Source organism: Pavona decussata, unplaced genomic scaffold (genome assembly GCF_977016875.1).
Source record: "Pavona decussata unplaced genomic scaffold, jaPavDecu1.1 SCAFFOLD_133, whole genome shotgun sequence".
NCBI lineage: Eukaryota > Metazoa > Cnidaria > Anthozoa > Scleractinia > Agariciidae > Pavona > Pavona decussata.
Window position 1 is genome coordinate 2,562,152 of NW_028145546.1, and position 27,849 is coordinate 2,590,000.

Genomic DNA, 27,849 nt, shown 5'->3' on the forward strand with positions numbered 1-27,849 from the left:
TGGCAAACTCTACCGGTGAAATTGAACAGCGCGCGCGCTCTTCGATAACGCATATTTTCTCCTCGTGTAGGCAGTTCTTGATATTTCTGAAATGTTTACATCAAACTGATTTTTGAGGCGTTCTGTTGAAATAAAACTTTTCCAGAGGGGGGTGGGGGTGTATTCTGTATTTGAGGAATTTCCGAAGGGGTGGGGGGGTTAAAAAAAATACCTCAAAAATGGAAAATCCTGGGAGGTGGGGGGGTCCTATGTGAAATTCCCTCCGTGGTGGGGGTATGGATATTTTCTGGAACTACACATTAGCCGACATCTTCAATTTCCCAAAAAGTTTTGTCATATATTGTATACTGAAGTGTCCCTTCCTCTCCTAATATTGCGAGCTCAGAACATCAACAAGTAATTTTCCACCACATGTGCTTTCTGTATTATTGCCTTTGCTTGTATTCAATGAAGTGGTACAGTATTATACTGTATAATATAATGATAAGGACCTTAGCATGACAACTGATCGTGAAAATTTATTCAATTTATAATTGTCTTAAATACATGTGCAACCAGGAAGATTCAGAATTTGTTATGTTAGAATTTGTGCACAACAAATCAGTGAAAAATGTTTGCTTCTCAGAAGCAGTTTCATCACACCACAGCATTGACTTCATGTACAGTGTATAACCAAGTTCTAAAACAATCTTGCATTTCATTGCTTGGAAGTAATCTTTATGTGCTCACATGCTGTGTCTTCCTCTTCATCAGATTGGCTTACGTGTACATCTTTACATGTAGCTTAAAAATTAGCTTTTAAATAAATTCTTGTGGATTAGCCATAATCAGCCCTTGAGCAACCTTACCATGATCAAAAGTTCAGTGTGTTTATGTCTTTACCAGTGTGTCTCCACTTGAGCTACTTCAATTTATGTTTAAATTTGTTGTTTTTCTCCAGGCGTATGCATCTGGCTGTGATGTTGTCATCCTTCTTAGTGGATTCACGCGGGTTCAGATCATTCCCGGTTCTCTGTATGGCTACAAAGAAGTCAGTTGTATTGACTGTTGTGATTCAGATGGCAAGGTGCAGTCTACAGCTACATGTACTCTGTCTCTGTCCCTGATATTATTTTGATAATGATGTCAAACAAAATTCACTTAGTAACAAATTAATTTTCATTTGGCAGATTGCAGCATCCTATGGTAAGCAGATTATTATTTTTGAAGCTCGGTCAGCTGCAGCCAGCAATAACCATGTAAGTGTGATTAATGTTTCAAGGTCTAGTTATTTGTTGTTTCAAATAAATTGAAAATTTAATGGGGTTTTATTTACTGATTTTATTTCACTTTTTTACAGGGTTTTCCTTTCCACTGGGAAAATTCTGCTGAGCTGTGTTTGAACTTCAAGATTACTTGTTTATCATGGAATAGAGAAGGTAGTTATCATTATTTTCTATCTTTTTCAGGGATCCAAAATTTATAATTCGTTTGATAATGAAGTATTATGTAATGTTTAAAACAAGAGCAGCAGTGTTTTATCAGGATTTAAAACCATGAGGCGTAGCCGAGTGGTTTTAGACCCGATAAAACATGTGCTGCGAGTTTTTTGAACGGCTTCAAAAACATTCCTGGAAAAGCGTGTGTCAAGAGAGTTCATAACAATGATGCTTTTGTGAACGTTGGACATTAGCATACGAGAAAAACATTAAACACTGCATACTATTAAGGAGGAGTTTTTATCAGGTTTTAAAACCACTGCACGCGATGTTTTATCAACCATTATTTTGATAACTCAATGGGCCTATGAATTATTAATGTATTTTGAATATTTTTTTAAACTCAAGTTCTATTTGCTCTTTAAAAGACTAAAATTATTAATAATGAAAAAATTATATTAATCTCCTGGTTTATCTTTAATTAATTTTTTGCTATTGACTTTGTAAAATGCCATGTAATCATCTTGGAGCCACGTAAATAACATAATTCATACTTGCAGGTAGTTTGAAAAGGCCAAATCACATCTGAGCTTACTTTATGGTGTCTTTTAAGTCTCCTTACCAGGTTTTCTTCATACTTCTGTATTTTAGTATACATTGTCCCAAGCTGTAACTTCTAATCTTTTATGCGACAAAATAAAAATCAACAAAAAAAAAATTTAAAATATTATGTCAAAAGCAGGCTGTTGGTTTATTTTACAGGTAAAAGGTTGCTTATCGGTGGTGACTTTATTCAACTGTGGAGTTGTGAAGAGTATCATGAGCAAAGGAACCTGCTGGAAGAGAATGTGTTTTGGACATGCATTTGGGCTTGCAAGTATGTTGCTACAACCCCTTTCAAAATATAGCAAAATATACTATGTGCACCTAAATTGTTAAATCTTTAAAGTGAAACAGTCCAGTTTCAAGATTTGGTCTTCTCTGGTTACACATGGCCATGGTGACATACATGCATATCTCTCTCATAATAATATTATTTCTTTACTTCCCTCTGACAGATAGTTACCGATAAATGGCTTGTGCCAAACTCATGTGTAGCCTCTTAAAATGTGCTAGCAGCTGCTCATTTTGCTTTTGCCAGCTACCTATGGTTGATTTTTGTTGCTTCTCACTGCACCACACCCTTCCCAATCAAACATAGAGACTCAGGGCTCTCTGCCTATCAACCAATGAATCAATCGATCGATCAATCAATCAGTCAGTCAGTCCATCCGTCCATCCATCCATCCATCCATCCATCCATCCATCCATCCATCCATCCATCCATCCATCCATCCATCCATCCATCCATCCATCCATCCATCCATCCATCCATCCATCCATCAAATATTAATCAATCAATAGGCCATTTTACAGTTGTGTGTTTAGTGGCCTGGCCTTGGACTGGAAGCGAGGCTGGGGGTGACCTTGTTTTGATACAAACCTCACCGTTTTTCATATGTAAATGCAAACTAGTTAGCATAAGAAAAGCATGATCTACATATGAAAAGCAGAGAGGTTTGTATCAAAACAAGGTCACCCCCAGCCTCGCTTCCAATTCATGGCCAGGGCACTAAGCAAACAACTGTAAAATGGCCTATTGATCAGTCAGTCAGTCAGTCAGTCAGTCAGTCAGCCTGTCAATCTTTACCTACATGTAGATACATATTAAGAAGTAAGAACTAAAAGCTTCTGGCCTATTCTCACTACTGAACATTTGAAAGGGGACCTCTGGCAGCATGCACTGGTTGCCACTAAATTGAAGATGGAGGTTTGCACACTTACATGTAGCTGGACTGGCCTTTTAACTACGGTACATGTATTAAACTGTTGTGAATCAACTGAAATTGAGTAATTTATCATTTTCTTTCTATCAGGCCTTCTGTTCCAGTCCACCTTCTGCAGTTTTCTCCTGATGGACAGTATTTTTGCTCTGTTGGAAAGGTACTGTTCTGTACCACAGCAACATTTAATAATATTATTGTTGTCCTCTAGGATTTCTTAAACTGATGATAAACTTCCACTGGTTTCCTTTCTCTCTCTCTTATTTGATACAAATTTGTTATGTTAGAGCAAACCCTTTTCATTAGCTCAGAGTTCAGCCATCAATGTTTAGTTTTGTTGCACTCAGGTGCATCAACCTCCCTTGTATGGCTTTTCCAAGCAGGAACAGCAACAGCAGCAGCAGCAGCAGCAGCAGCAGTGGCTGAGTGTGCCAGTTTGTACAGTGTATCTGAAAAGAAAATTTTTCTTCAATGCAAGAACATATAATTTACTTTACTTTTGGCAGATACTTGTAGATACACTTGATTAGAAAAGACAATCATTATAACAGGCAAAAGGTATAAACCATGAACAATAAAACCCAACATCTTTTTGGGAAGCATTTGACCTACGGTTCTGACGCGGCGTGAGCTTATTTGCATTCTTGTTAGAAAATAAAAGAATGTGCCGTCCTTAGGGCTTAAAAATATATACATGTATCTTGTGTACAAAGAGAAATACACAAAATATGCCCATCCTAATAATGTCACCCCATAATTCCATCAGGTTGCATCATTTACAATTCATACTTTGCATGGGACAACATTTTTTCAGCCAAGTGTTGTAGAGATGATGTTTTAATGTAATTTGTTTTGTTATTCCAGCATGACCGACTTGTTAAAGTGTGGTTTGACAACAACCAAGGTAAGGGTGATGGTATAGATCAGGGTTTAAATCTAGAGACTGACTTACAAGGGGAAGAATTTTAGAGTTAATAATAATAATAATAATAATATTAATAATAATAATAATAATAATAATAATAATAATAATAATAATAATAATAATAATAAACACTGTAAAGTGGTTGAAAAATTATCATGTACGAAAGAACTATAATTATTAAAATGTCAAACTTTTGGCAGTGAGAATATACATGACTTTTTTTATAGGCTGCCTTGCCCAAACTTTGTGCACTGTGTTTCATCCTCCTGTGAAAATCTCATGTTCTCAATATGTTTCTTATATTATTGTGAGTCTGGCAAAACCACACTTTATTAGAATAAATCCCCTCACTGGTACAGTTGTAGATTAACTTAAGTTAACACTGTCTGCATACAAATAGAGCATTTGTGTTCTCAGCTGGCTATTAAACATGATCTTGCTTTTGTCAGGTGTGTCAACTAAATGTAAGAAAATTTTTATTCCTTACAGTAAATCCACGGTATGAAAGTGAGGAGATACAGTGCCAAGGGAATGGTATTTTAGACTACACTTTTGTCTACCTGGCTCATCCTGGACCAGTCACTGGAATTTCCTGGAGGAAAACAAGCAAATACATGCCTGTGTATGTACAATCATGTGAATGTTCTACTGCACAACTACTCACCACATGAACACCACCAACAAGCCTATGGAAATTGTATTGTTTTTTCAGTGTTGTCTGGTGTACATGTACTATTTTGGACTCAGTTGTTTGTTAACATTTTGGACTGTTCACATGAACCCTACTGCCAATATTTATTGTACTAATGCACTAAATATTATAACTGTAATCTACAAATATCATCATATGTTAAGTCTAGTATCATCATTGTGATTTTCAGCTCATCTGTGGTCAACTGCCTCCTTACATCCTGCACTGATAACGTTTGTCGCATCTGGTGTGAAACAATCAAACAGTATGACCACAATGACCCTCTGTCACATTCAACTCTAAATCGCAACAAGTGCCTGTGGCATTCAACTCAGCCATCAAGGAAGGTTTCAACAAAGGATGATACATCAACTGATCCATTACTAAGATACCAACTCTGCTCGTCTCTGCAATTTCACGTTGCTGCAGCAGTGAATGCTTTGAGTGACATTCCAATACTGTCTTCACTTGATTCGATTTCAAGTGCAAGTCACAGCAGTTTTGTTCTTCACTGGTTGAACAACAAGGAAATCCAGTTTACCATGGCAGCAGAGTCGTGCCTTGGTGCTCCTGTTCTTGCTCTTGAAGTGCAAAGTGTTGATGTCAGTGATGATTCCTCCATCAGTGACAGTGACGCAGAGCTGTTGATGCCCAGTGATGATGAAGTTTTGGATTCTTTCAAGCGTAAGTATTAACTGCATCTGCAAGTATTCAAAATATCTTATTCTTAATAACTTTCCTGAGGTGAAATGTGTGTTTTTTGAACTTTACTGGTACTGCAATAATGTAAAATATTTTCAGTAATACTATATTGACTGTAAAGTGTTAATTTAAAGGAATATCAGGGATTTAATTTAATTAATATATTTTATTTTGTAGTAAATTAATAGCAACTGCATTTAAAGTTCTGTTGTGTTTTGTATCAAGCACATCTCAAAACACACATTTTTAATCAAAGGATCCAAAAGATTGCATTCAATATTTCAAGGGTTTTTGGTATATTATTATTTTTAGTATTTTAATTTTTAGTTTGTTCTTACGTAAATTTGTTCTAGTGTATGAAATGTGTACATGTACTTTATTCAAATTAATGCAAGTTTTATGATATTAATGTTTGTCCTTTATCAGATATAATGTTCCAATTGATAATCATCCACACTTACAAAAATAATAAAAAGAAATATTAACATGTGACACAATCATGAGACAAATCAGTTTTCAACCCACCACACCTTTCAAAAATATCAAATACTTCTATGTTAACAATAATTTTTCATTAAAACCAATGGCCACTGTAAAAACAACATTGCCTCTTAAGAGTGGGTATGTTTTCTTTTCAAGCATCTTCAGTTGCAACCTCGAAGCACCTAACGCCCAAGAGAGAAACACAATCCCCAGAAAAGTCTAAAGAAATTAGAGCACCAGCTTCACCAAGACCAAGAACACCTCTAGATTACTTAAAACACCTTCAAGATGAGACGTTAAGTGAAACTGATGAATCAAGTACTTATGCTGTAGTTGTATCATCTTGTATTGGAAACCTGCTGCATGAGTGGTACAGCAGTCCAGATACACTGCTTGCTGTACATCCTGTTGATGGTTCACTTTTAGTATGGCTTGTTGAGTGGCTTGATGTGCAGAATGGTGTGCCGTACAGACAACCTCAAGTCAGCTTTTTGTCACGCATTCCTAGTGTTCTTCCTCCAGCAGATGCAAACTCGCTCCTGAACAAACTCATGGTGTATTGCCCCAGGGAAGACAAAGTGAGAGCGCTGAGAAATGTTATGATAAATAAAGGAGACTTTATTTCTACAGGTCGCAGAAAAGGAGCAAAACCCAGCGGCATGGCACTTAATATTTCCCGGTCAAGTTTTGGTAGTTTATCAGGAGGAACACACCCAACGGCAATGATGATTTCAACACACAGGGATGGGGCACTAAACCTCTGGCAGCTTTCATTTGCCGACAATTCATCATTTTCCACTATTGTTAGTGTCTCTCATCATTTACGCAGATGTGGACATAGATACCCCATTACTAATATCTTGGCTCATCCAGAACTACCACTGATGCTCTCAACTTCAAGCCATGAAATTGAAGGCAGAAATGACACAGACCTTTTCAGTCCACTGGGTGATGTCAAAGGTAAACCTCGGAAGTTGCATTGCAATGAACTCATCGTGTGGAAGGTTGAAAGTGTGTCACCATTACGTCAGAGTGGTGGAGTCTTGGAGCTAACACGTGTTAACTCATCACGTCCAAATGCTTTCATGAACATAGCATGGGTTCCAACGTTATTCTCTCATTCTCTGATTTCATTTGACAGCTCGACGTCAATTCCACCACATGCAGTGGCCCCTTGTGCATGCTTCCTTGCGCTGGATGGAACTTGTTACAGGTTTTACCAAGTCATCCTTGACGCCAGGACTCTGCAAGGATACATCTCAAGCAACAAGTCCAGAACACGTTCCACATTGTACTCCAGTGGTAGTGAAGGAAGCCTTGATTCCCTGGACTTTGAGAGCCCAAGCAGTTCCGTTCCTATTGAATGTTTCATTGAGTCAATAGTGAGCAGGCAGTCAGGTGCGACACCTGGCTGTATTCTGAAACTGTGCTCATTGGCAGACTCCAAGGATGTCCTGAGAGAACCATTGTTGCTTCACGTTTTCACTGAGAGCTCGGTTAAGTCATCCTCTTATTTCTCACATGACAAACATGATGAGCATGATGAAGACCATCTGCCTAGTGCTGAAAAATCAGAGAATAGGTTTTATGTTGTTGGAGTTGAAAACATTGCTGACAGTGAGATTGATGGTGGTACTGTTTCTATGGTGTACATGTGGCAGGTAACTGTTACTGCCACTAAACCAGAAACAAGCATCAAGGGACCAGGTTTAGAGTCAATTTCAACATACCCTGAGGTTTTACAGCCTATGAGCAGAAGCAGCAGCAGTGCATCAAACCGAAGTCCAAGCCCCCTTAACTTACCACAGTCAGGTCATGTTACTAGTAGTATTGTGTCTAGGAATGTGTGTGCACAGCATCTGCCACTCCCAAGTGGAGCAAAGGTTGTTACGGCCACCAGAGCTGCAGACAAGATGTCTTCCTCTGCGGTGAATCCAACATGTCCTGCGCAGTATCTGTTCACTACATCTTGCTCTGATGGGAAAGTCAGGTTTTGGTCTTGTAGGGAAGTCGAATCTGAGAATAAGTTTGTTTGGGAAGAAACTTCATGGCGCTCTGATGGTCGTAAATGCTCTAACCCTACGCAACAAAGAGATGGTCAAGTTTTGGGATTGGATGCCCCTGGTGAGGTCCTTTCTCTTAGTTGTGCATATACAGGCAGGATTGCCACACTTTGCAGAAGTAACACTGCTGCAGGGAAAGATGAAGCTGATCTGTCAGTCTGCATCTGGGAGAATGAGTCCTCAGGAGGGATGGACTGGGTCCTAGAAGATGACCTCAAACTTGATTGCAAGTTCGCCCCTGACAACTCACAAATCCGTCTTGAATGGACTTCTGCAGAAGATGGGTCCTACATCCTCACAGTTTGTATTGGCAGTGAAGTGTTTATTTTGGGGTGCGCCTCAAGAATAGCTAATACTTCTGTACGGGGGGAGAGCTCAACAATTGGCAAAGAAACATGGCTACTTCTCCACAGCATCCACTTAACATCAGAAAACAAATGGCAGTTACTGACAAGGGCACTATCGTGGATTCGTAATGGAGTGCTTGTGGTTGGTTTGGGTACAGAAATGCAAGTGTACTCACAGTGGAGAGCAGTGACAGATGGCACACTCTCACCCTCTGACACAATGACATTTGCTCCAACAGCCACCTTGAAGAAGGTCAGTGAAGCTTCCAGGGGTGACAAAGGGAAACTTGTTCCCCTCTCTATGACACCTGAAGCTGGGATTGGTTTATTTGAAGGTGCTGCAGCCATTGCTCCTGTTTTACCTCAGTTTCATCCCAAACATTTGATGGAGCTCATGAATTTTGGAAAGTTGAGAAGAGTAAGAGCCATACTGCATCATTTGGTAAGAGCTTTATCATAATTCATGTAATAATACTGGAAAGAAGTACATTCCTAAAATTGGGATCTATTCAGGGATGTCTCTAAGAGCTGGCTACCGGTAAATTTCATCATCTGAAAGAGATGTTATCACCATCTGAAATTTCAACAGAATGCAAATACTTGAGGTGCACAGTTTAAAGAGCCAGCTGGGTATTTTATTAATGAGCCTCCTGAGGTTGTTCTTAGCCACATCCCTGTCAACTGCCAATCCTACTGACTCATTTGGTGCACAAAAAATCACTTTGTGATATGCCAAAGCTGACTGACAAATCATTCCTTAAAATTTACCACCATAATACTAGTGGTAGGCATTTGAGATTTGCATTGCTCCTTAAAGGTGCATGCATCACCCCTGTCATTTTCATATGGAAGTCTTTTCCCCCGGCTCACTTTCGACCAATTTAACCTGGGTTTGAATCTCGGCCTGAGCATCATACATGTACATGCATGTGTGCTGAGTTTGCTGTTGGTTCTCTTCCTTGGTTCCTGTCACAAAAACCTGTGGATATACAATGTAGAGAACTTGCATGAAAATGACAAGTGGTGTTGCATTGCATTCTTAATATCATTAATTTATCATGTTATTTAGTGCAGTCCATTACGTACATGTAATAGTGTAGACATCGTCTTTCTCATATCATCTGAAATGTTTCAGGTGTACTGTGTAGCTGGAAGAGAGGCAATGGAAGCTGCATCTAAAGCTCTAGACCAATCATCCCACAGCAGGCCACGCCTTAGCAGCATAAGCAGTATGAAGAGCATTGGGAATGTGTCCAGTAACAGTGAGCCAGACCTTAAGGGAATTGAAGGGGATGACAAAGGAAAAGTGCTGTCAGTTCCACCATTGCCGCTGTATGCTCTTCTTGCTGCCGACAAAGACACAAGTGGAAGCGGATCAGCAACTGCAGGTATAGTGTTACATTTTAAAGTTTGATTTGTCACACAATCTCCCCTACTACCTGCCAAGGTCCTCTGATGCCATGTTGATCACCATGTTGATCACCATGTTGCTACCTGTGACTCTGATGTTCTTGACTCTTGTAGTCTGAGGAGACCTCACATCTTAATGCTCATGCCACATCTTTCATCTATTTGCAAAAAATGTCAGCCCATTATGAACGACTGACGTAATAATTATGTTTTAATAGAGCCATGAGTTTATGTAAATATGTACAACAGCTGTCGTTTTTACATGCAAATCACTTAACTAGTTATATTTCACAGACGAAGTGCTGTCATTGTTTATTCAGTACATTGTAAATTGTGCTATGAGCTGTTAATAGCATTTAGACATTGTCTAGTTTTTGGTTTGAACTTGGAATGAAACCATGTGAATCATTGAAGACATTCCAGTAAATTAAAGCACCAAATCTAAACTGTGTGGTATTAACCCGTTATCAGCAAAGAATTTACTGAGTTTGCTGATTTGATTTATAAGCTGACTCAGCTGATGGAGCGCAAGGGATGTCAATAGATGAAACAGACTACAGTGCCCTCTTTGAAACTTCAAGATTTAGCTCCAGTTTTGAATCAGACGATGAGGACAAATTTTTTGACAGAAACAGGAGTAAAAGCAGTCCAATACACATGGCGCAGGCTGGGAGTCCTGTTCACTTTGGTTTGGCACAGGTTTGTAACATACTACAACACACTCTTACTAACTTTTAGTAGTATAGTGGTTTTTTGCTTCGGAACAACCAGAGGATGGTAGCCCTGCTTACTTTGGTTTGCAGACATTTTGAAGTGCAACACCGTGTTACACGGTTGTAGTAGTACATTAGTAATCCTTGTGACCTACTTCAGGCTGGGAGTCCTATTCACTAAAGGTTTGACACATGTTTGTTACTACAGCATAATATCACAATCTTGTAGTAGTTCATTGCTAATGCCCTGGACCCACTCAGGTTGGTAAAGATATGGATTGTATACATGTACATGTAGGACTCTTTCCAGTTAATGATAATTATTGAAAACCTTTAATGTGTTTATTTCATATCAGCACTCTGTCATGACATTGTTTATTCTCATGGTGTTCTTCTTTTTCAGGCTCGATTGCTGTCTTATCAGCTGACAAAGAAACCACTTCCTGGTTTAACCAGCATTGAACAGCTGGAACTGTTGGCCTTGGCTGATACATTTGCCTCAGCTAAACTAGACTTGGAGGAAAGTCCTGGGTCTATTGAAAGAGGAGTCAAGTTTGCGAAGAAAGAAGGTAACACATGATTATGTTTACCATTTGCACAAAAAAAAAAAAAAAAAAAAATCCAGAAACTTCAGTTGGAAATCAAATGGATCACCAAATCATTTCCAGAAATTCCATCCAGAATTTCTCGAAAATTTGTTTTGGAAAATTTAAATTGTGACAAACAGTGATGTGAGGTTGATTGATTAAAATAAGATTCAGAGGCTAATGGGACATCCTTCAGGTGTCCGCTTACAGGAGCTTGAAAACAAAGGAAAAGTCTAAATCGTAAACCCTGAGAGTGTCTGCGGCCACTTAGGGAATGTCTGCTTAGGGGGATGTGTAAATACAGAGTTTGCATGGGAGTTCAAATGGGGTTTTGTGAAGGAGGTAGTAAATGTATTTATGCTTGATGCATTTTTGGCATTGGTATGTTGAGTTGATAATGGCATTGTCATCGTGTTATTACATGTACATGCTGTATTTTTTTCAGGGTATATGTCCAGTGATAAGTAGTGGTTTTAACTCTTAGCGCCGCTTCAGTGCCTTTAATCCGAACTTCATTTAGGTTTTTAGCTAGTTCAGGTCACATGGCACTGCTGTTGCTGTTCCTTCCAAAAACAATTAAGTTATTGTTTATTAATGTGGTGTGCATCTTTTGTGCGTAGTATAGAGCATAAAAGTTATGTTCAAGATGGAGTCTAGAAAATAAGTAGAGCTGTCCGCTTATGAGAGTGTCCGTTAAGAGTGATTCCACTGTACTAACCATTTCCTAATGGTTTTTGTTCCTAGATGAAAGTTACCACAGCGTTGGCGGACTTATGGGAGGTCCTGGTGGGGGAGGGGGTGGTTATGCTACGACAGGAAGCATTGGTGCCACAGCGGGGAGCGGTGGAGATGCTGTTGATGAATGTGGACTGAGATTCTTACTTGCCATGAGGCACCATACGTGTCTTATGAGGTCTCTTCCTCCTAAACACAGGGCCATACTCGAGGAAAAGGTAAGTACGTACAGTACCGTGCAAATGTAAGTTGACAGTCCCTCGAAACTCGAACTTCGAGACTCGATCCTCGATCCTCGAAACTCGAAAGCTTCGAGGATCGAGGCTCGAGTCGAGTGCATCGAGTATCGAGTCGAGTGCATCGAGTTTCGAGACAGGGAAACAAAGAACTTTTCGCGTGATTAGTTTTTCACACGTCTTTTCCGAGGCCACAGTTCCAACTCTGCAGAGACAGCCAACTGCGTGTGTTTGCGTTATGTTGGAGCGATGTGCGCACGTGTATGCTCGAGCTAGAGAGAGTTCGCTCTTCAAGCGTTTTCTCGGTTCCTTGTCGATTACAACCGAAAGTATTGTGCGTTTTTAATCATGGAAATACTGTTTTCGAAGTTTTGATTCGAAAGTTTTCAGTACAATCAAGCATAATTATGTGCAGCGTACTGGTTTAGCGAGGTTAAAAGCGATCGCGCGTGTTTCCATTCTCAGCTTGTGAAACAGCGGCCGAAAAAGTCGCAATCTTTTCGTTTAGCTTCCTTCACTGTTAAAGCTGGGTTTAGTGAACAAGTAATCCAGTCATCTGTCAGAGGAAGAGACGGTTACAATCCGAAATCAGTTGATAGAAAATGAAGAAAACGTGACATGGCCTTTTGAGATTATCTCGGTAATATTTATGCAAATTTGTAACGCTACGCAAGATGTAAACATTCGGTGGTTTTCAAAGTCTGCTCTAAGGCAAGCGAACGGCCACGTTGAAGTTTCCCCGGTTCCTTGCCGAATTCTACCGTAAATGTTGTGTGTTTTTAAATAAGGAAATGTCAGTCATGTTCCAGGAACCAGATTCACAAAGCCTTCTCAAGTTAAGATTTAATAGTTACGATAAATCTTAACTTTGGAAGTCTTCATGAATCTAGCCACTGGACTGCCAGGGGCGAAACACCTTCGGAACAAACTTTGCCATGGTCTTGCCCACACGTACATGTAACTACAACATTTTATTTTCTGTGAGATTGACATGTAGGTTGGTACATATTGCACAGGTTACCTCCTCTGTGCAGAAATTTAGGGGCTACAGTTACTACATATTTACAGGGAAACACTGCAACGAACAGAGGATTTATGAACTTTTTCTGTATTCATAACCAAAGAAATTGTGCTAACACATAAATATGTGTCTTTTAAAGTTTTATGTTCTTGGAAGCATTACGTCGCAATGTGTTTTTTGCTTTGTGTGCTCGAAGATCAATTAAAATGTGACACGTTATCATCTTTTAGGGCTTGTCATCATCTTATTATGGCTGGGCATTCCATTCTGAGTCTGAGGAAGAGTTGTTAGCCATGGTTCCTCCAGTGCTGAGAGGCGAGGCCGTGTGGTCTGAGTTAAGGAAGTATGGCATAGGATGGTGGGTTAGAAGCAATGACACGCTTAGAAGGCTCATCGAGAAGGTAACTGCATTAACTATGTTTAAGTTTTATTGATACTAAACAAGACAGATATGGTGAGAAGAGTAGATACGTTACAGATATCTGCTTATTGTCAGAGAAATGTCTGTATCCCATCTTAAGGAACAACTGATCAGATCAATTCTTTAGTAGGTGATGCAAACTAGTTATAAATGTATGTTTAGTTTTATCGACAGAGTTTGTAAGTTAATTCGGCAACCGTAAAGAGATTCCAGTGCTGACTTTTCAAGCATTAACCCTCCTTTACTCTTTCCACTCCCCCACTGATGCAGTACCACAGTTCCTCTAGGAACTAACCCCCTTATCTAGTTAAAAATGTATCTGTTTCAAAAAATAATAGTAACGTCAAAAAATATGATTAAGAAACTGCTTATTAAGGTTAAACACCTGCACTTCATTTTGCCCAATAACACATGAAAGTCTTAAGAGTCTCAAGAATAACCACTGGCTGGAGGTGTTTGGTTTGTCAAAATGTGGGGAATGTGTACTCCCGTTTTTGCCTCTGAAACTATGTCTGTTGCTAGACATGTCGTAGTTATGTCATCATGTACTATTGCTGTCCTTGTAGACTGCCAAGGCACAGTTCTCAAAGAACCAAGATCCCATTGACTGTGCACTATTCTATCTTGCCATGAAAAAGAAGAATGTCATATGCGGATTGTACAGGTTGGTAGTGCCATGCAGGTTTTTTCTTTTGTGGTAGGACTGGTGTCAAGTTTTACGTCTACGGTACAGTTTTGTTCAAGAATATAATACGGAGTACGAAAATAATGTATTGGAGGTAAGTAGTAAATTGGCTAGCTGTCAACTGATAAGCAATACAGAGGCTCTTGTACCAAGAGTCGAGAAACCAATTTCGAAAGAAACAGCTCAAGACAATGTAGTTGTTACATATGTGAGGTCAGCAAAATTAAAAGCTTATTTGAGCTGCTAAATTCTGTAACGTATCTAGTAGATGATGTTAGTACCCACACTTACATGTACTACATGTGTGGAATAATGAAAAGTGTAACAATTCCCTGGGTTCTGTTTTGGCCTTCTTTAGCTTTGTCTCCATGACAATCTTGATATTTACGAAATATATGTTCCATATATTCATATAAACTACATCTTCGCTCTGTGTTATTGTCTTCAGAACTGTTAGAGATTCCAAGATGTCACAGTTCTTTGCGCGGGACTTCACCCAAGACAGATGGCGCAAAGCAGCTTTAAAAAACGCCTACTCGTTGTTAGGCAAACAGAGATTTGACCATGCTGCAGCATTTTTCCTCCTGGCGGGATCCTTATGGGATGCCATACAGGTACCATTTCCTAGCTTGATCTCACAGATTTTAATCAAACCCGCTCACAACGACTCCTGTTGTCATTTTTTGTAAGAGTTTTAATGCACAAATTTGGACAAATTTTATTTAGGTAAACTTCAAAACAATTTATACTCCTCAGGAAAGTACTGATCATTACCCTTCTTTTTGTCACTCGTTAGGATTTCATACACAGACTCTAAAGTTAGAACTTTCAACCAACACAGTGTTTCACAGCTGGACAGTTACGGTCCTGTCGTGAAAGTAGATTGTAGGACCTTACTATTAAGGACAGTGGGTCTTAACGGAAACGTATTGGCTATGTGGGGAAAGCAGAACTTACCAAGGGCTATTGAAGTCCAAAAATTAAATTGGGTAAAAACGCATATTTCAGAGATTAAGCCTTAAAATGCATATCAATAAATAAATGCCATCGTTTAATTCCAAATTAAAGCTTAATTGTCTGTGAAAAATGGTTTGCAAACCCTTGCTAAGCTCTGTTTTTCCCGCGTTGTCATAAACCGTGCAAAAAACACCCTCCGTAAAGGCACCGTCCGTAAGAATCCCAAGTTTCTTGGACCATTGCGTCATGTGCAGAACGTATGCACAGCAACAAAAGGAACGCTGTCTTTCAAGCTGTCCTTTCTGGGCCAGAGGAGATTTTACTGTATTTGTGTGATCTTTTTGTCAGGTTTGCATTGGTCGTCTGCATGACTTTCAGTTGGCAATGGTGCTTGCTCGGTTGTTTGAGGAAGACGCTTCAGGTGGTCCACTCTACACTCGTATCCTGAAGGAGTGTTTATTGGGTCATGGGGACAGTTCACGAGAGGCTAGTCAGGGTAAGGACCAGGAAATCAGTTTCAGTTCAACTGCAAATAAAGAATCTGGGAAGAGGTGTTCTTGTGTGTACCATGGGGAAGGGTTCAATGTAGTAAGTGAGTAAGCGACAATTATGTGGAAATCGGCTTGGAATTGCTTTAATTTAGGTATTCAAGTCTGTTGTACTGTCATGTACTGCCAGTGATGAGGTTTGCACTTTGTGTGAAGTTCTTTTGATAGAGAATTGGAGTTCCGTAACTGAAAACAAAACTCTGCCTTATCGTAATCGATGTAAACAGAGCAATAAACCAATCAGAACTCGAAGCAAATACATCCAACCGGTGCCAAACGCGGGGAAATGCGCGCAAACAAGATCGTTTTATTGGGTTGCTGTTCATTGGTCAAGAAAGTGGCGCGAGTAATGGCAACCAATTACAGAAAACAGTAAAGCGAAACCAAAGCAAACGTGAAATTACACTCAATTCAAAACCACTCTATTTAGTTATTATTACTACGTTGCTTTTTCAGATCCCTTCCTGAGAAGCATTGCCTACTGGCTCATGAAAGACTACAAACAAGCATTGGAAACCTTGATTTTTGAGCCAATCACTGACAACTCCCAAGAAAGGAAATGTAATCATCTCGCAGCAAGTGGCAATCCAGACATTTTCAATTTCTACCTCTATCTCCGTAAGCACCCAATGATAAAGAGGAGACGATACATGCACGAACACGACAGCAAGAACAAAATGAAATCGGGATCTCGGAATGTTCCTCCAAGACAGAGAAGCAGTATTCGTGAGGAAGAGATCGTTGATGGGCCTTTATCTCCCATGGAAAGACAATTGTTCTTCAAGACGGCGCATGCGCATTTAAACTCTGGCTGCCCCGCGCTGGCTTTGCAGGTGTTAATGGAACTACCAGCAACTGATACTGCACAAAGCCATACCGGCGGACATCCAGAAGGTGAAGCACCGGTACAGGAGTCCAGCGGAGTTGTTGATGATGTCACGGGTGACATGATCAACACTGGCACACTAAGTGACTTTTCATTTGGTGGTACATACACTGATACAAGCACAAATGGGACCGCTGAAGAGCTTGACTGGAGTAAGCCGGTCTCGTCTAAACTTAGTGGAGATTCATCTTCTGATTTTGACTGGAGCCAGCCAATCTCATCTAAGCTTGGAGGCAATTCATCTGCTGACTTTGACTGGAGCGAGCCAGTCTCATCTAAACTTGGTGGTAATTCAGCGGCTGATTTTGACTGGAGCCAGCCTTTAGCATCTGATTTTGGTAACGGGCCTTCAGACGACTTTGATTGGTCAAAACCTATTTCAACTAAACTTGGTGGCGACGGTCTGGGAAATATTTCAAATGGTTTTGACTGGAGTCAACCCGTGTCTTCTAAGTTTGGTGGAACAGGGCTCAATGGTTTAGACTTTGATGAATCACCTCTTTCCTCAAGCAATCATGACATTGGCGAAGACTCAAAGAGAGAAACACCAACCTCAGAGGATGATGCAGACGTACAAAACGGTGAAGTGCATGCTTTAAAATCAGAAACGCGCCATTTAGACGCTGTGGCCCAGCAGATGAAGTTTTCTGCAATGCTGAAACTCGTGATTAATGAGCTTCATGGGCTTCCCTTCAGCTGTGCTATTGCGGATGAGGATTTGAGGCCATTCTTCCTCAAGTGGTTGGAAAAGGAGCTTGAGGTTCTACACAAAATGTCCGACTATGGGAGTGTGGCTGAGGAAAGTGATGATGAAGAGGAGGGTGCTGTTGAGAGCAACATTGAGCAAGGTAAATCAACTGAGGAGGCAACAGTCCTGTAGTAAACAAATGTTATCACCACTGCTTAAATATGTGGAGTCATTGCGTTCTTGTTTTTAATGCATCGTTAAATATGTTCAATTTAAACGAAAGTGTTTGACGTAGATTTGATTGTGGTAAATATCATCACCGTGTAAAGTAGCATGTGCACAGTTTTTACACAACTATTTGTTCACGCATTTTGTTGTAAGTTTAACATGGCAGTTGAAACGTTTTAACATGTTGCTGCCAAAAATGTTGCATCAAAAAGCGTGTGTAAACTGGTGCAGAGTTTTGTCTGAACAAAACAGTGCTGCGTGAAAAATTACCCAGGTAACGTTCGTTACAGAACATGACATGCAACATTGAGCTCTTGGTGTTGATTCAAATTTGGCAACTAATAAGTATTGAGAATGATGATTTTTCTAGAAAGTGACGCAGGCATACTCGGAAAAAAAAATCCGAGTGCTCCTATCAGGAGTCGAACCTAAGACCTTCCGATTACTAGTTCGGATGCTCTACCACTGAGCTACAGGAGACTCGTGGGAGTTAAAGCCATTAAACTAGGTTCATGGGACAAACATCCTGCATACTGCTAGGATTTGAATGTCGAACGTGTGGTATATGAAAGAAATGTGATGGTATATTTCCAGCCTGGTGAATGAATGAGTTGCTAATATTGTTGTTTCTCAGTAAAACTTTTATGCCATCGGGAACAGCTTGTTATTTATAAATTGCTCCATCTTTTGCTTGCATTTTGCAAACCCTGATCCCATTTTTACGGTTAAAAACGAAAACTATCAGGTTTGACTAAATTCTCAGTGAATGATAGGCTACTTTTTACTCTTCAGTTTTTAATTGTTATTATAATCTATCATGAAATTTCTTTCACAGCAGATGAGTTACAACAAGAAGGAAGCACAGCGGATAAAAACTACATAGCCCTGAAAATTGATCGATCTGCCAAACACATTCAGTGGCTTAAGAAAAACCAGAAACTACTCACAATCTTGCTCAGTTATTGTTCTCTTCACGGAGCAAGCGGCGGAGATCTAGCAGGTGATGACAAAACTTGATAAAGAACAGGGCCCAGTTGTTCAAAGCCTGATTAAGTTAATCCTGGATTAACAAAAACTTTGGTACGAGTTTAATAATTACACAATAATAAAGATTTTTCAAAAAGATTTTTGTCCCTCAGGTTTGACGTCGACTTTTCTTTACCAGTAGCTTAACATTAGAGCTCAAAAATAATTTTAACGAGTGAGCAGACAACCTCGGTTAACTTTTATTCGTGGATTAACGTTAATCGGCTTTCGAACAACCGGGCCCAGAAGAAAGAGCTTGACAGTCTTCTTTCACTCTCTTTTTTACATATTCTCACTCTCCTTTCAAAATTTACAGTCATTGACTCAATGCCTATGTTGATGCATTAGGTGTTGATCACACTTCATTTCGTAAATGTCTGCGATAAATCTTTTAAGGATGTTGTAGATTTAATATTGAAAAAATTCAAATGATTTGGGGTTTGTCAATCAATACAGGATGAGGTACCCTTTCATATGTTCAAAGAAGACATCTTTTTAGGACATTTAGGAACAACAAGTATGAGTTTGTTTGAACAGGTATTAGCCTGTTTAACGTAAATTACACTCAGTAGTGGAAAGGAAGAAAAGCTACAGTTGTCCCCCCTTGACTAAGTGTAAAATGCCGTTAGCAGCAGTGCTTTTCTTTGATAATTTTCTGACTTGATTCTTTTAGCAATGAACATGGAGCTGTTGTTATTACTCCATGAAGTCGAGCAGATGCGTTCGCTGGTTTCTCCACTGTACGTACCATCAGCAGGACCGTCAGTCCCGCCGCTTATTCTGGCATCTGTATCACCTTACTCATTTTTAGCAAGTCCGCTTGGATTCCTGCAGTCCCTTACACAGGATATTCTTAGATTTGTCTTCAGGTGAGATGTAGTTGGGCACATTGGAGGCGCGAAACAATGGAATGGTTTTCCTTTGGGAAAGAACTTTAATTTTTACGTAAATATCTTTTATTCTGTGGCTCCTCCAACATGGCCGCGATGGAAATACTCGATATTTTGTCGTCCTTTATTCCATTTATTTATTGCTCTTAGAGCAGCAAAGGGAACTGAAATATGAAGTAATTGCTTGAAGGAAGAACAGGCCATGATCGGGTTGTAGCAATTTTGCTAGTATGAATGAGAAGATCTTGAAAGAATTGGCTACTAGATACTTTCAAGTTGATATCCACTTTTATCCTAGCCATCTGCAGCCAAAGATAGTTAATACTAGTTTCTGTAAAATACACCGGTAGAGGCTTTTTTTTTCAAACTGTAACATTATTTTAACGTTTCCATTGACGCAAATATTCAAAGTGAAACTGAAAGGTGGTGACATTGCCCCTGTCCCTTATGGTAATCGAGATTTTGTGACGTTTCCACCTGCATCATTCCACACAGTTTGCCTGGTCCACCATCTCCCAGTCATCCCATTCGCTTAGCAAATGTGCTACACAACCTGACAGGGACCTTGTCAGACTGCATGTATCAGAGTCTGACTGGTATGACGCAGGAAAATGATGTCTTGGGTGCAAGCCATGGCTCGCAGAGGAACGATTCTTCAACTTCTGCCACAGGTAACCATCTGGATCTCAGGGAACGCTCATTATATCTTGATCCAGTTTCTGAGATCTTGGTGCGGGCGAAAGCCGGGCTAAAATCAGAAAGCAAACACGATCCTGAAGCGCCTGTACCCACGCGTCTAATCTTCGTCTTATGTTTTCTGATTTTAGCTTTTCGCCGGCCCTGCTATCTAAACGGCCACAGTCATTATTAACGACAAGTTTGGTCATTTCATCATTTCGTAGTGCACTGTTCAAAACAAAGGGAGGTGTGAAAGGCCTTTATTAGATAGACCTTATACTGAGGGCTAGAACGTAATTGATTCTTTTGCTATGATGTAACAAATCCAAGCTGTCCCCCATCCTTGTGAAATGCATTGGACGTAGGTTCGCCGATTGGGTTTGTGAGATGCGAATTTCTACCATTTCATAATTTGTTGGAGTATATACAAGTAATCAAATGAAGAAAATGTTGCTTATCTGTAGGTTAATAGCTATAGCTTGATGGAATCAACAACATATTGTAACTTTTTCAGGTAAAGGGGGCAGAAAAGTTAATGGTACAGCTGACACTCACAAAACAGCGCTCCCGGCGAGTCCTCCTTCGAAATGGCCAGGAGTTCGCTTGCTTCTCTCTCTGCTGAGCACAGAGCACAAAGACAACAGCACCAAGCTACGAATCTTGCTAGGAGAAGCCTGTGTAGCAGTGTACCTGAGTCTTCTAGCACTTGCCTGGTCCAATTGCCAACCCAAACAGTTGTACCGTCTGGTTGTAAACTCTTTAAAGTCAGGCATGTGGGGAATGGTCTTTGGTGGCGGTCTCAGAAGTGCTGTTCAACAAAGCGCAGGTACATACTTGTATGTGTACGGCAGAATATGGTTCATTGAATGCTTACTCCAAGGTTCCTGAGAGATTCTTTGGATCATTAAGTTTAGAACTTGCAACTAGCGTCAGTCATCATCCAAGAACCTGATTGTACATCTTCTCTACTCCTTTTGATCCTGTGTGACAGTTGTGATCTCGTCTTCAGTCAATGTGTTCAGTCAGAGTTAATCCAGTACTCATTGTGATGACTCCATATTTAAAGAAGGGATTATTTCCTTTCCCCTCTTTCTGCGTCGTTCACCTTTTCCAAATCCCTCATTTATAGGTTTGTTTGTGAGTTCTGTTGGCCCAAAGCCTGTAATCCTTATTGAAAGTTCTTGTGTGGTCGCAGGCAACGCATTTGGTAGTAACTTTTCAACTGGGAAAACAGAAAAATCGATCAGTGTAAGGGTACCACCTATCTTATGAGAAATCTACTTTGTAACATGAAGATTTAGTACCCAGTGGGGTAAAGATATCCCCCGAGATGCCACATCGAAAAATTTATGTAAAATATAGTTGTTATTCATATGCCAACTGGATGATTCCTGTAGGGAGTGGGTCAGACGCCAAGAAGAAATCTAGAAGTTCTGCTGCTGGTCATCCTGAGAGCCGTGGAAGAGGACAAGCTGGTGACAAGTATTGGCAAGGTGCTAGGCAAAGATGGAACTTCAAGCTGCTAGGCCAGAGTCTGACTGAAACAATGTCTCAATGGCTCACATCAGATGCCAAGCCTGTTTACGTCGAACAGTTCGTCCCTCCAAGAACAACCCTTATGGAGTACTTCATTAGCAAGGTATCACTCACTGTAGCTTACAGATAATCAGTTATTTACAATGGTGACAACTAATGTATTATAGTCGAGTTCATCTCGTCCTCTTTTAAAAGGACAGACAGTAGGAAATGGTACCTTTCGTTTTGAAGAACGAGTGAACATTTTCAACCAGTGTGGTTGAGTTTGTAAATAAAGAGTGCATTTTATTTGTGTGATCAGAAGGACGTACCTTCAGATTTTAATTAATTATCGCCAAATATAAAAACTTGCAAGACCTTTCCCTCAGTTGTGATTCAACTGTTTTCAAATAACAGAAGCATAAGTAGGCATACCCATCCTAATGAATGAGGACATTCATTGATTTGTTGGACAAGCAAAAGTGTTAGCATAAAACCGTTGCTGTTGTTGTTGGACCGTTTCAGCCCCCGGAAGCTGGAGACAAGGGAGGGAAGCATTACGACTCAGATGATGATGTCAGCAAATCAGAAGACGAGGATCCATTTGAAAGCGATCCAGAAAGTGATCATGATTATTTCTCATCAACGAGAAAGAAGAAACCAGAACCTAGAGACCACTTGGAGCATGAATCGTACAGTTGGTGTCTGATGAACTACACCATAAGCAAACTGGTGCTGCACAACATGCAGACGTTTCTTCCTGATGTGGGGTTTGAATTAACAGGTACTTTTTGACCCCTTTACTTGGACAATTTTTTTTACGGTGTGAGCGTCACGTTCGTTCCCTGTATCACTGTGTTGAGAACCACAGCAGATCCACTATCGGCATTCACTTCCTGGATAAACGTAACGCTGTGGCTTGAAGCCCAGGAGACTTTTGCTCTATCCGTACAAAATACAGAAGTAGAAAGAAAACTGCTAAATCTATGATTTAGATTGGGACAACTCAATGTTGTGTTCATTACATAGTCAGATTCAATCTGCGCGAAATTATGTATTGAGAGCAATATTTTTTTATATGCGTACATGACCATGACGGTTTATCAGATTTCCAGATCTGCACTTGACGATAATGCCATGAGGACATGGAAAGGTTGTTCGGTTTCCTTATGGCTAGTTCCTTTCATTTGAATGGTCATTCTTCCACCAGATTATATGAATGAAGTTGTGATCTTCACAGTGAAGTGCTTAAGTTACTTGATCTTCTTTCCTGCAGATCTGCCATCACTATCACCCCAGTTACATGCTGCTCTCAAGATGGTTGAACGCTGGACTCAGACCTTCCATGATAAGCTTGACAGCTTTCAAGGACCTCCACCTGATTTCATTTCCCAATTCCCTGTCAGCCAGGATGGATTTCCTAGAGGAGGACGTGCATTGATGAGATACAAGGCGCTAATGGACCCACAAAATACTCCTTTTAGGTGATTATCAACAATTCCTGTGTATGGTGTTACGCTAAGAAATAATGTGGCATCTCCATATCTTGAACTCTCGCTAATTCAAAACAGCAGTCTCCCGGGCTCAACTTAATTTCACTTTCTTGTTAACTCGAAACAGTGTTGAATTTTCCCGGCACGGTGACCAACTATAGTTGGTCAGTTTTATATTTCAGTCACTGAAAACCCGGGCAATGGTATGTACGAGGCGCTAAATGTGCAAAAAGAACTAAATGCAGAAATATCACGACTGTTGGGAATGTAAATGAATTCGTAAATATACAAGGTTTAAGGCTAACCAAGCAACCGAATGTAAATTATGGGCATTGAAGGTTATTTACATTCTCAGAAGCGTCTGAATGTTTTCGTTATTTTGTTAGATCAACTCGGCACTCTGCAGAACCAGTAAAACGATTGTGGCAGACCTTAGTGCACCAGGAGTCCATACAGGAGATCTTCATACAGAATATCTTCAAAAAAGAAATGGCAACATCTGAAGAGGTATTCTCTCCAAACGATTCTTTTTTTCTTTATTCCTTTCTTTTCCCTAACCCTACCTTTCTGTCTTCCTCATCCCTTCCTTCCTACCCTCTCTCCCTTTCCCCTTCCTACCCTCTCTCCCTTCCTTCCCCCCAACTTCCTTCCTTCCTTCCCCCCAACTTCCTTCCTTCCTTCCTTCCTTTCTTCTTTCCTTCTGTCCCTCCCTCTCTCCTTCCACCCCTCCCTTCCTCCTTCCTTCCCTCCTCCTCCCTCCTCCATCCCTCGCTCCCTTCCTCCTTCTGTCCCGCCCTCCCTCCTTCCTGCCTTGCTTCCTTCCGTCTCTACCTCCTTGCGTCCTGTCTTCCTTGCTTCCTTCTCTGTATCCCTCCGGCCCTCCCCATCCATCCTTTCCTCCTTCAATCCGTCCTAATAGGCCATTTCCATGATGGCGTCATTTGACTACAACTACCAGAATTCATTTCGTTTTCCTTTTCAAATTCAAATTTTGTAATCCCAGTGGAGAGCAAAGAACAATAACTCTAATTAGCATGAGAAAACAAAAAACTGAAGGATTCTGGTAGTTGTAGTCAAATGACGCCATAGTGAAAATGTCCTATTCCTTCCTGTTCTGTTGAAGATTATCAGTAGGCAGTCAAAACGTCATGATATACCTCTACAAAGTACTCTGTGTTATTCTATCTTGCCACAATGGACAGCAGCCATCTTTTTTGAAAGTTTAATCTGTTAAGCGGTTGCAGGAGTATCAAGTATCAAGTATCAAGTTATTGATTTTTTTCTTAGCATGATTGTTGGGAACGTTTGGACAAAAATACATTATACCATGTGCACTTTTTCAATTTAGTTTAAGCCGATCTCATCAGATCTCGCTTTTCTGTTTTTAGGTTGACCGTGTGGATGCTGCAGTTGATACAAAGCCAGTAAAGGTTCTCTACAAAGATCCTGAGGGTATCAATGCGTTTTGCATAAACAAGGTACGTTCTAAAGTACGAAAGTAACTCCGAAGAACATCCTGCAGTACTCAATGCTTGAGTCAACAACTAGGAGATAGATTTATAGAAACGTAATATTTCGGTTCGGTTCGGTTCGTAATATTTCTGTTCCTTAAAGGAACGTTTGATTCCAGTGACAGTAAGGAAACCAACAGGGTGGTTATGGAACTTAGATATTCAGATATTTTTAAACATGGAATATACAACAACAACAACAACCCTCTTCCGTTTTCATAGTGAAAATTAGTAGAATTGGTTTATCTAAGCACAGAATAGATCCTAACCATCTGCCTTGTGTGATACTTCAGAACATTCAAGATAAAAACACCCTGTGTATTTCTACGATAATGATATTTTGTTAAGTGTAATGACTTAGTTTTTGATAATTTTCGCCTCCCAGGCAAATCCAAACTGTATCGCTGTAGGAAGTCTGAAGGATGTTGAGGAAGTAGACATCTCTTGTTTGATGAGTCCAGAAACAATGATGTGGAGTGAGGATGAATCCGACCGTGAACAGAATGAGAGAAGGTTCTTGAAGTTTAATTTCCCTTATACCACCACACATGGCAATTAGTATATGCCAGGGCGTCTTGTTAATTATGTTTTTTTAAGACATGTAGTCGTATAAATAAAGGGGATATTATTAAATCTTTCAAAGTGTGACGGTACAGACATTTGGCAGAGTATTTCCTTTAATAATAGTAAGGACAGTGATTCCTGGTGTGTTTTTAAAAACGGCGAGGTAAATTTTACCGTGTTTTAGGAGCAATTTCTTTAGAAGGTTACCTTAAAGGGGGTCATATCACATCATCATAAACTGTATCTACCCTCGAATTTAAAAGTAGCACGTATGGCTTCTTAAAGAAGCTTACAGTACGATCCGCCTTACCGTGGCCACCCAAAAACCTTTTTTTAAGGATTAACCAATCAGGATATCTTCCTCCTTGTTCATAAAGTACAAAACGACTTGTCTCCAATAATTCGTTGTTGCGTCACTTGCCTGTTGGACATTGCAAGGAGGCGTGACCGTTAATCAAATTCACGTATCCTGATCGGCTAACTTGTTAAAATAGTTTGTTGGGTGGCCACGGTAAGGCGCGTCACACTGTAATAACAACGTTACAAAATAAATAAAAATTACAAAGATTTCTTACGACAAAAAAGTTACAAAGATTTCTAAAGAAATATTTATACAGTAATACTATAAGACAGGATTAGTTGACGGAAGTAGTAGTTGGGTGGGGGAGTATTATTCGCGGCAACAGCAACCTCAGGGCAGATTATAAATTTGGAAAAATTCTCTAAAACGTGTAAACTTGTACTATTTATTTGAATTGAATTGAATGTGACATGTTGATGTTGTAACCTGTTTTTATCTCTTTTATTCAGTGATGAACCAGACTTCACTCCAGCAGGTAATATCAGTCCACAGAAAACTACACCAGGCGGCCAGTCCCATTACTCTGGCAAAGTGGTATGAAGATTTTCATGATTATCCTCATCATTTTTTTTTATTTTTTTTATAATATTTATTGAAATTTATCATTTACAGAGCAGTTACTATTTCATTGACAATATTATATATAGGTTAAAATAATAACAATTGATACATTTTGCACAGTTACCCCATTTCTATTTTTAAGCAAATCAAATAATTCAAATAATAATAATAATAATTCAACTAATTTAACTAAATAAAGCAATTAAACCAATTAAACCGATTATTATCCTCATCATAAATGGCTGCAAGCAGGCGAAAGTACACTTCACGTTAACTACTTTTTTGCGTTTGTTCTCTACAGCTCCTCAGAAGAACAGTTAATGGCGTCAAACGCATGGATTCTCATCCGCATCTTCCATATTGTGAGTAAACGAAGGGGCGGTTTGAGTGGGTACCCCGTAAAACTTTACTTATAAAAATAGAAATCGTATTTCCTGGAACAATTACTCTGGTAGGTTCGATTACCATCCATTATCGGGGAATCGAACTCGCGCTCTCTCGGGGCAAAATATCGGACTCGAGATACCAGTAGAAATTACGCTTATCCCTCCGGGCAATTATTCTATTTTGGAGGCCAAAGAGGAGGTGATTATTTCTAAGTGTTCTCAGTGTGGGGTGAGAGAATGGAGACGTAGTTCCAGCTGAGTTTTTATATTGAGGACAAAGACCAAGGGGATACCAGATATATCAGTTCATAATAGAAATAGAGACATTAATTCAAAGAACGACAAAATGCATATAAACATGGATATGCCATGTGGTGTAAACAAGTCTTAGAATATAAATAAATTCAGCAGTTTTGGTCACAATGAAACGTATCTTATACAGATTAAAACATTATATTCACATTTCTGGCATTTAGTGAGTAGGGAGTTGAGGGGGAAGGGGGGGGGGGGTATTATTTCCACATTTGATTCAAAAGGGGACGATGATATGAGGAAATATGGTACGTTACAGAATATACATCTAACACTTACATTTATTGGCCAATTGCTCCTCACTGTTCATAGAACTCAATTAACATCCGTGCCCACTCTGTATGATATTGGTTTATTTTCCAGATATCTCTGGCTCTCAGGATGGTAGTATTCGCATGTGGGAGTTTGGGCATGCGCAAGAGATTACGTCACATCACACATCTGGTTCTTATCAGAGAGTAACGCGGGCTCGATTCAGTCCGCATGGGAACAAGGTAGATTGATTGTCTTTGAAAACTGTTATTTTTTGTTGCATTCATTCCTTCATTCGTTGGTTACTTCTTTTCTTCTTTTGTTTGTTTGTTTGTTTGTTTTTAATCACTTTATTTAAGGACGGTGCCTACTTTTGTTACTGCGCATACGTTCTGCGCATCGAGAGATACTCGGGTTTCCTATGGTTGGTGCCTGCTAACACAGGAATATTTCTGCGCGGATTAAAACTACACAGAGTAAATAGAACTTAGCAAATGCTTTTGGTATCTCGAAAGAAAATTGGGAGTAACCATGCATTTTTCAGAGATAATTAGGCTTCAATTTAGAAAAAAATCCCATACATTGCTTTATATTATGGCGCTTTTTAGAGATATTATTGCTTAATTATCTTTGAAAAATGCGTGCCTACCCCCAATTTTCGTTTTGGATTCCAATAGCCCTTCCTAAGATCTGCTTTTCCCGCATAGTCATAAAACGCACAAAAATACTTCGG

At 39.8% G+C, this 27,849-nt stretch overlaps 1 protein-coding gene across 3 annotated transcripts in view; it reads left to right on the forward strand.

Annotated features, from left to right (window-relative positions):
* Positions 1-27,849, forward strand: part of LOC146468216 (dmX-like protein 2) — a 35,143-nt gene that overhangs the window by 2,265 nt on the left and 5,029 nt on the right. The window contains exons 2-32 of one of the 3 annotated variants that reach the window (XM_085124802.1): positions 941-1,066; positions 1,170-1,238; positions 1,340-1,418; positions 2,181-2,295; positions 3,335-3,401; positions 4,106-4,145; positions 4,656-4,788; positions 5,048-5,541; positions 6,199-8,894; positions 9,588-9,840; positions 10,371-10,561; positions 10,979-11,144; positions 11,907-12,115; positions 13,385-13,555; positions 14,142-14,239; positions 14,709-14,874; positions 15,566-15,713; positions 16,222-17,499; positions 18,403-18,567; positions 19,267-19,462; positions 19,979-20,154; positions 20,676-20,987; positions 21,559-21,800; positions 22,202-22,460; positions 22,953-23,160; positions 23,556-23,676; positions 24,558-24,647; positions 25,066-25,193; positions 26,055-26,139; positions 26,468-26,528; positions 27,228-27,358. In XM_085124802.1, the coding sequence (XP_084980928.1) occupies positions 941-1,066; positions 1,170-1,238; positions 1,340-1,418; positions 2,181-2,295; positions 3,335-3,401; positions 4,106-4,145; positions 4,656-4,788; positions 5,048-5,541; positions 6,199-8,894; positions 9,588-9,840; positions 10,371-10,561; positions 10,979-11,144; positions 11,907-12,115; positions 13,385-13,555; positions 14,142-14,239; positions 14,709-14,874; positions 15,566-15,713; positions 16,222-17,499; positions 18,403-18,567; positions 19,267-19,462; positions 19,979-20,154; positions 20,676-20,987; positions 21,559-21,800; positions 22,202-22,460; positions 22,953-23,160; positions 23,556-23,676; positions 24,558-24,647; positions 25,066-25,193; positions 26,055-26,139; positions 26,468-26,528; positions 27,228-27,358 (8,673 nt within the window). Of the gene's footprint in view, positions 1-940; positions 1,067-1,169; positions 1,239-1,339; positions 1,419-2,180; positions 2,296-3,334; positions 3,402-4,105; positions 4,146-4,655; positions 4,789-5,047; positions 5,542-6,198; positions 8,895-9,587; positions 9,841-10,370; positions 10,562-10,978; positions 11,145-11,906; positions 12,116-13,384; positions 13,556-14,141; positions 14,240-14,708; positions 14,875-15,565; positions 15,714-16,221; positions 17,500-18,402; positions 18,568-19,266; positions 19,463-19,978; positions 20,155-20,675; positions 20,988-21,558; positions 21,801-22,201; positions 22,461-22,952; positions 23,161-23,555; positions 23,677-24,557; positions 24,648-25,065; positions 25,194-26,054; positions 26,157-26,388; positions 26,529-27,227; positions 27,359-27,849 lie in introns of those variants that run through there. The other 2 variants (XM_085124803.1, XM_085124804.1) reach the window with 2 other exon arrangements.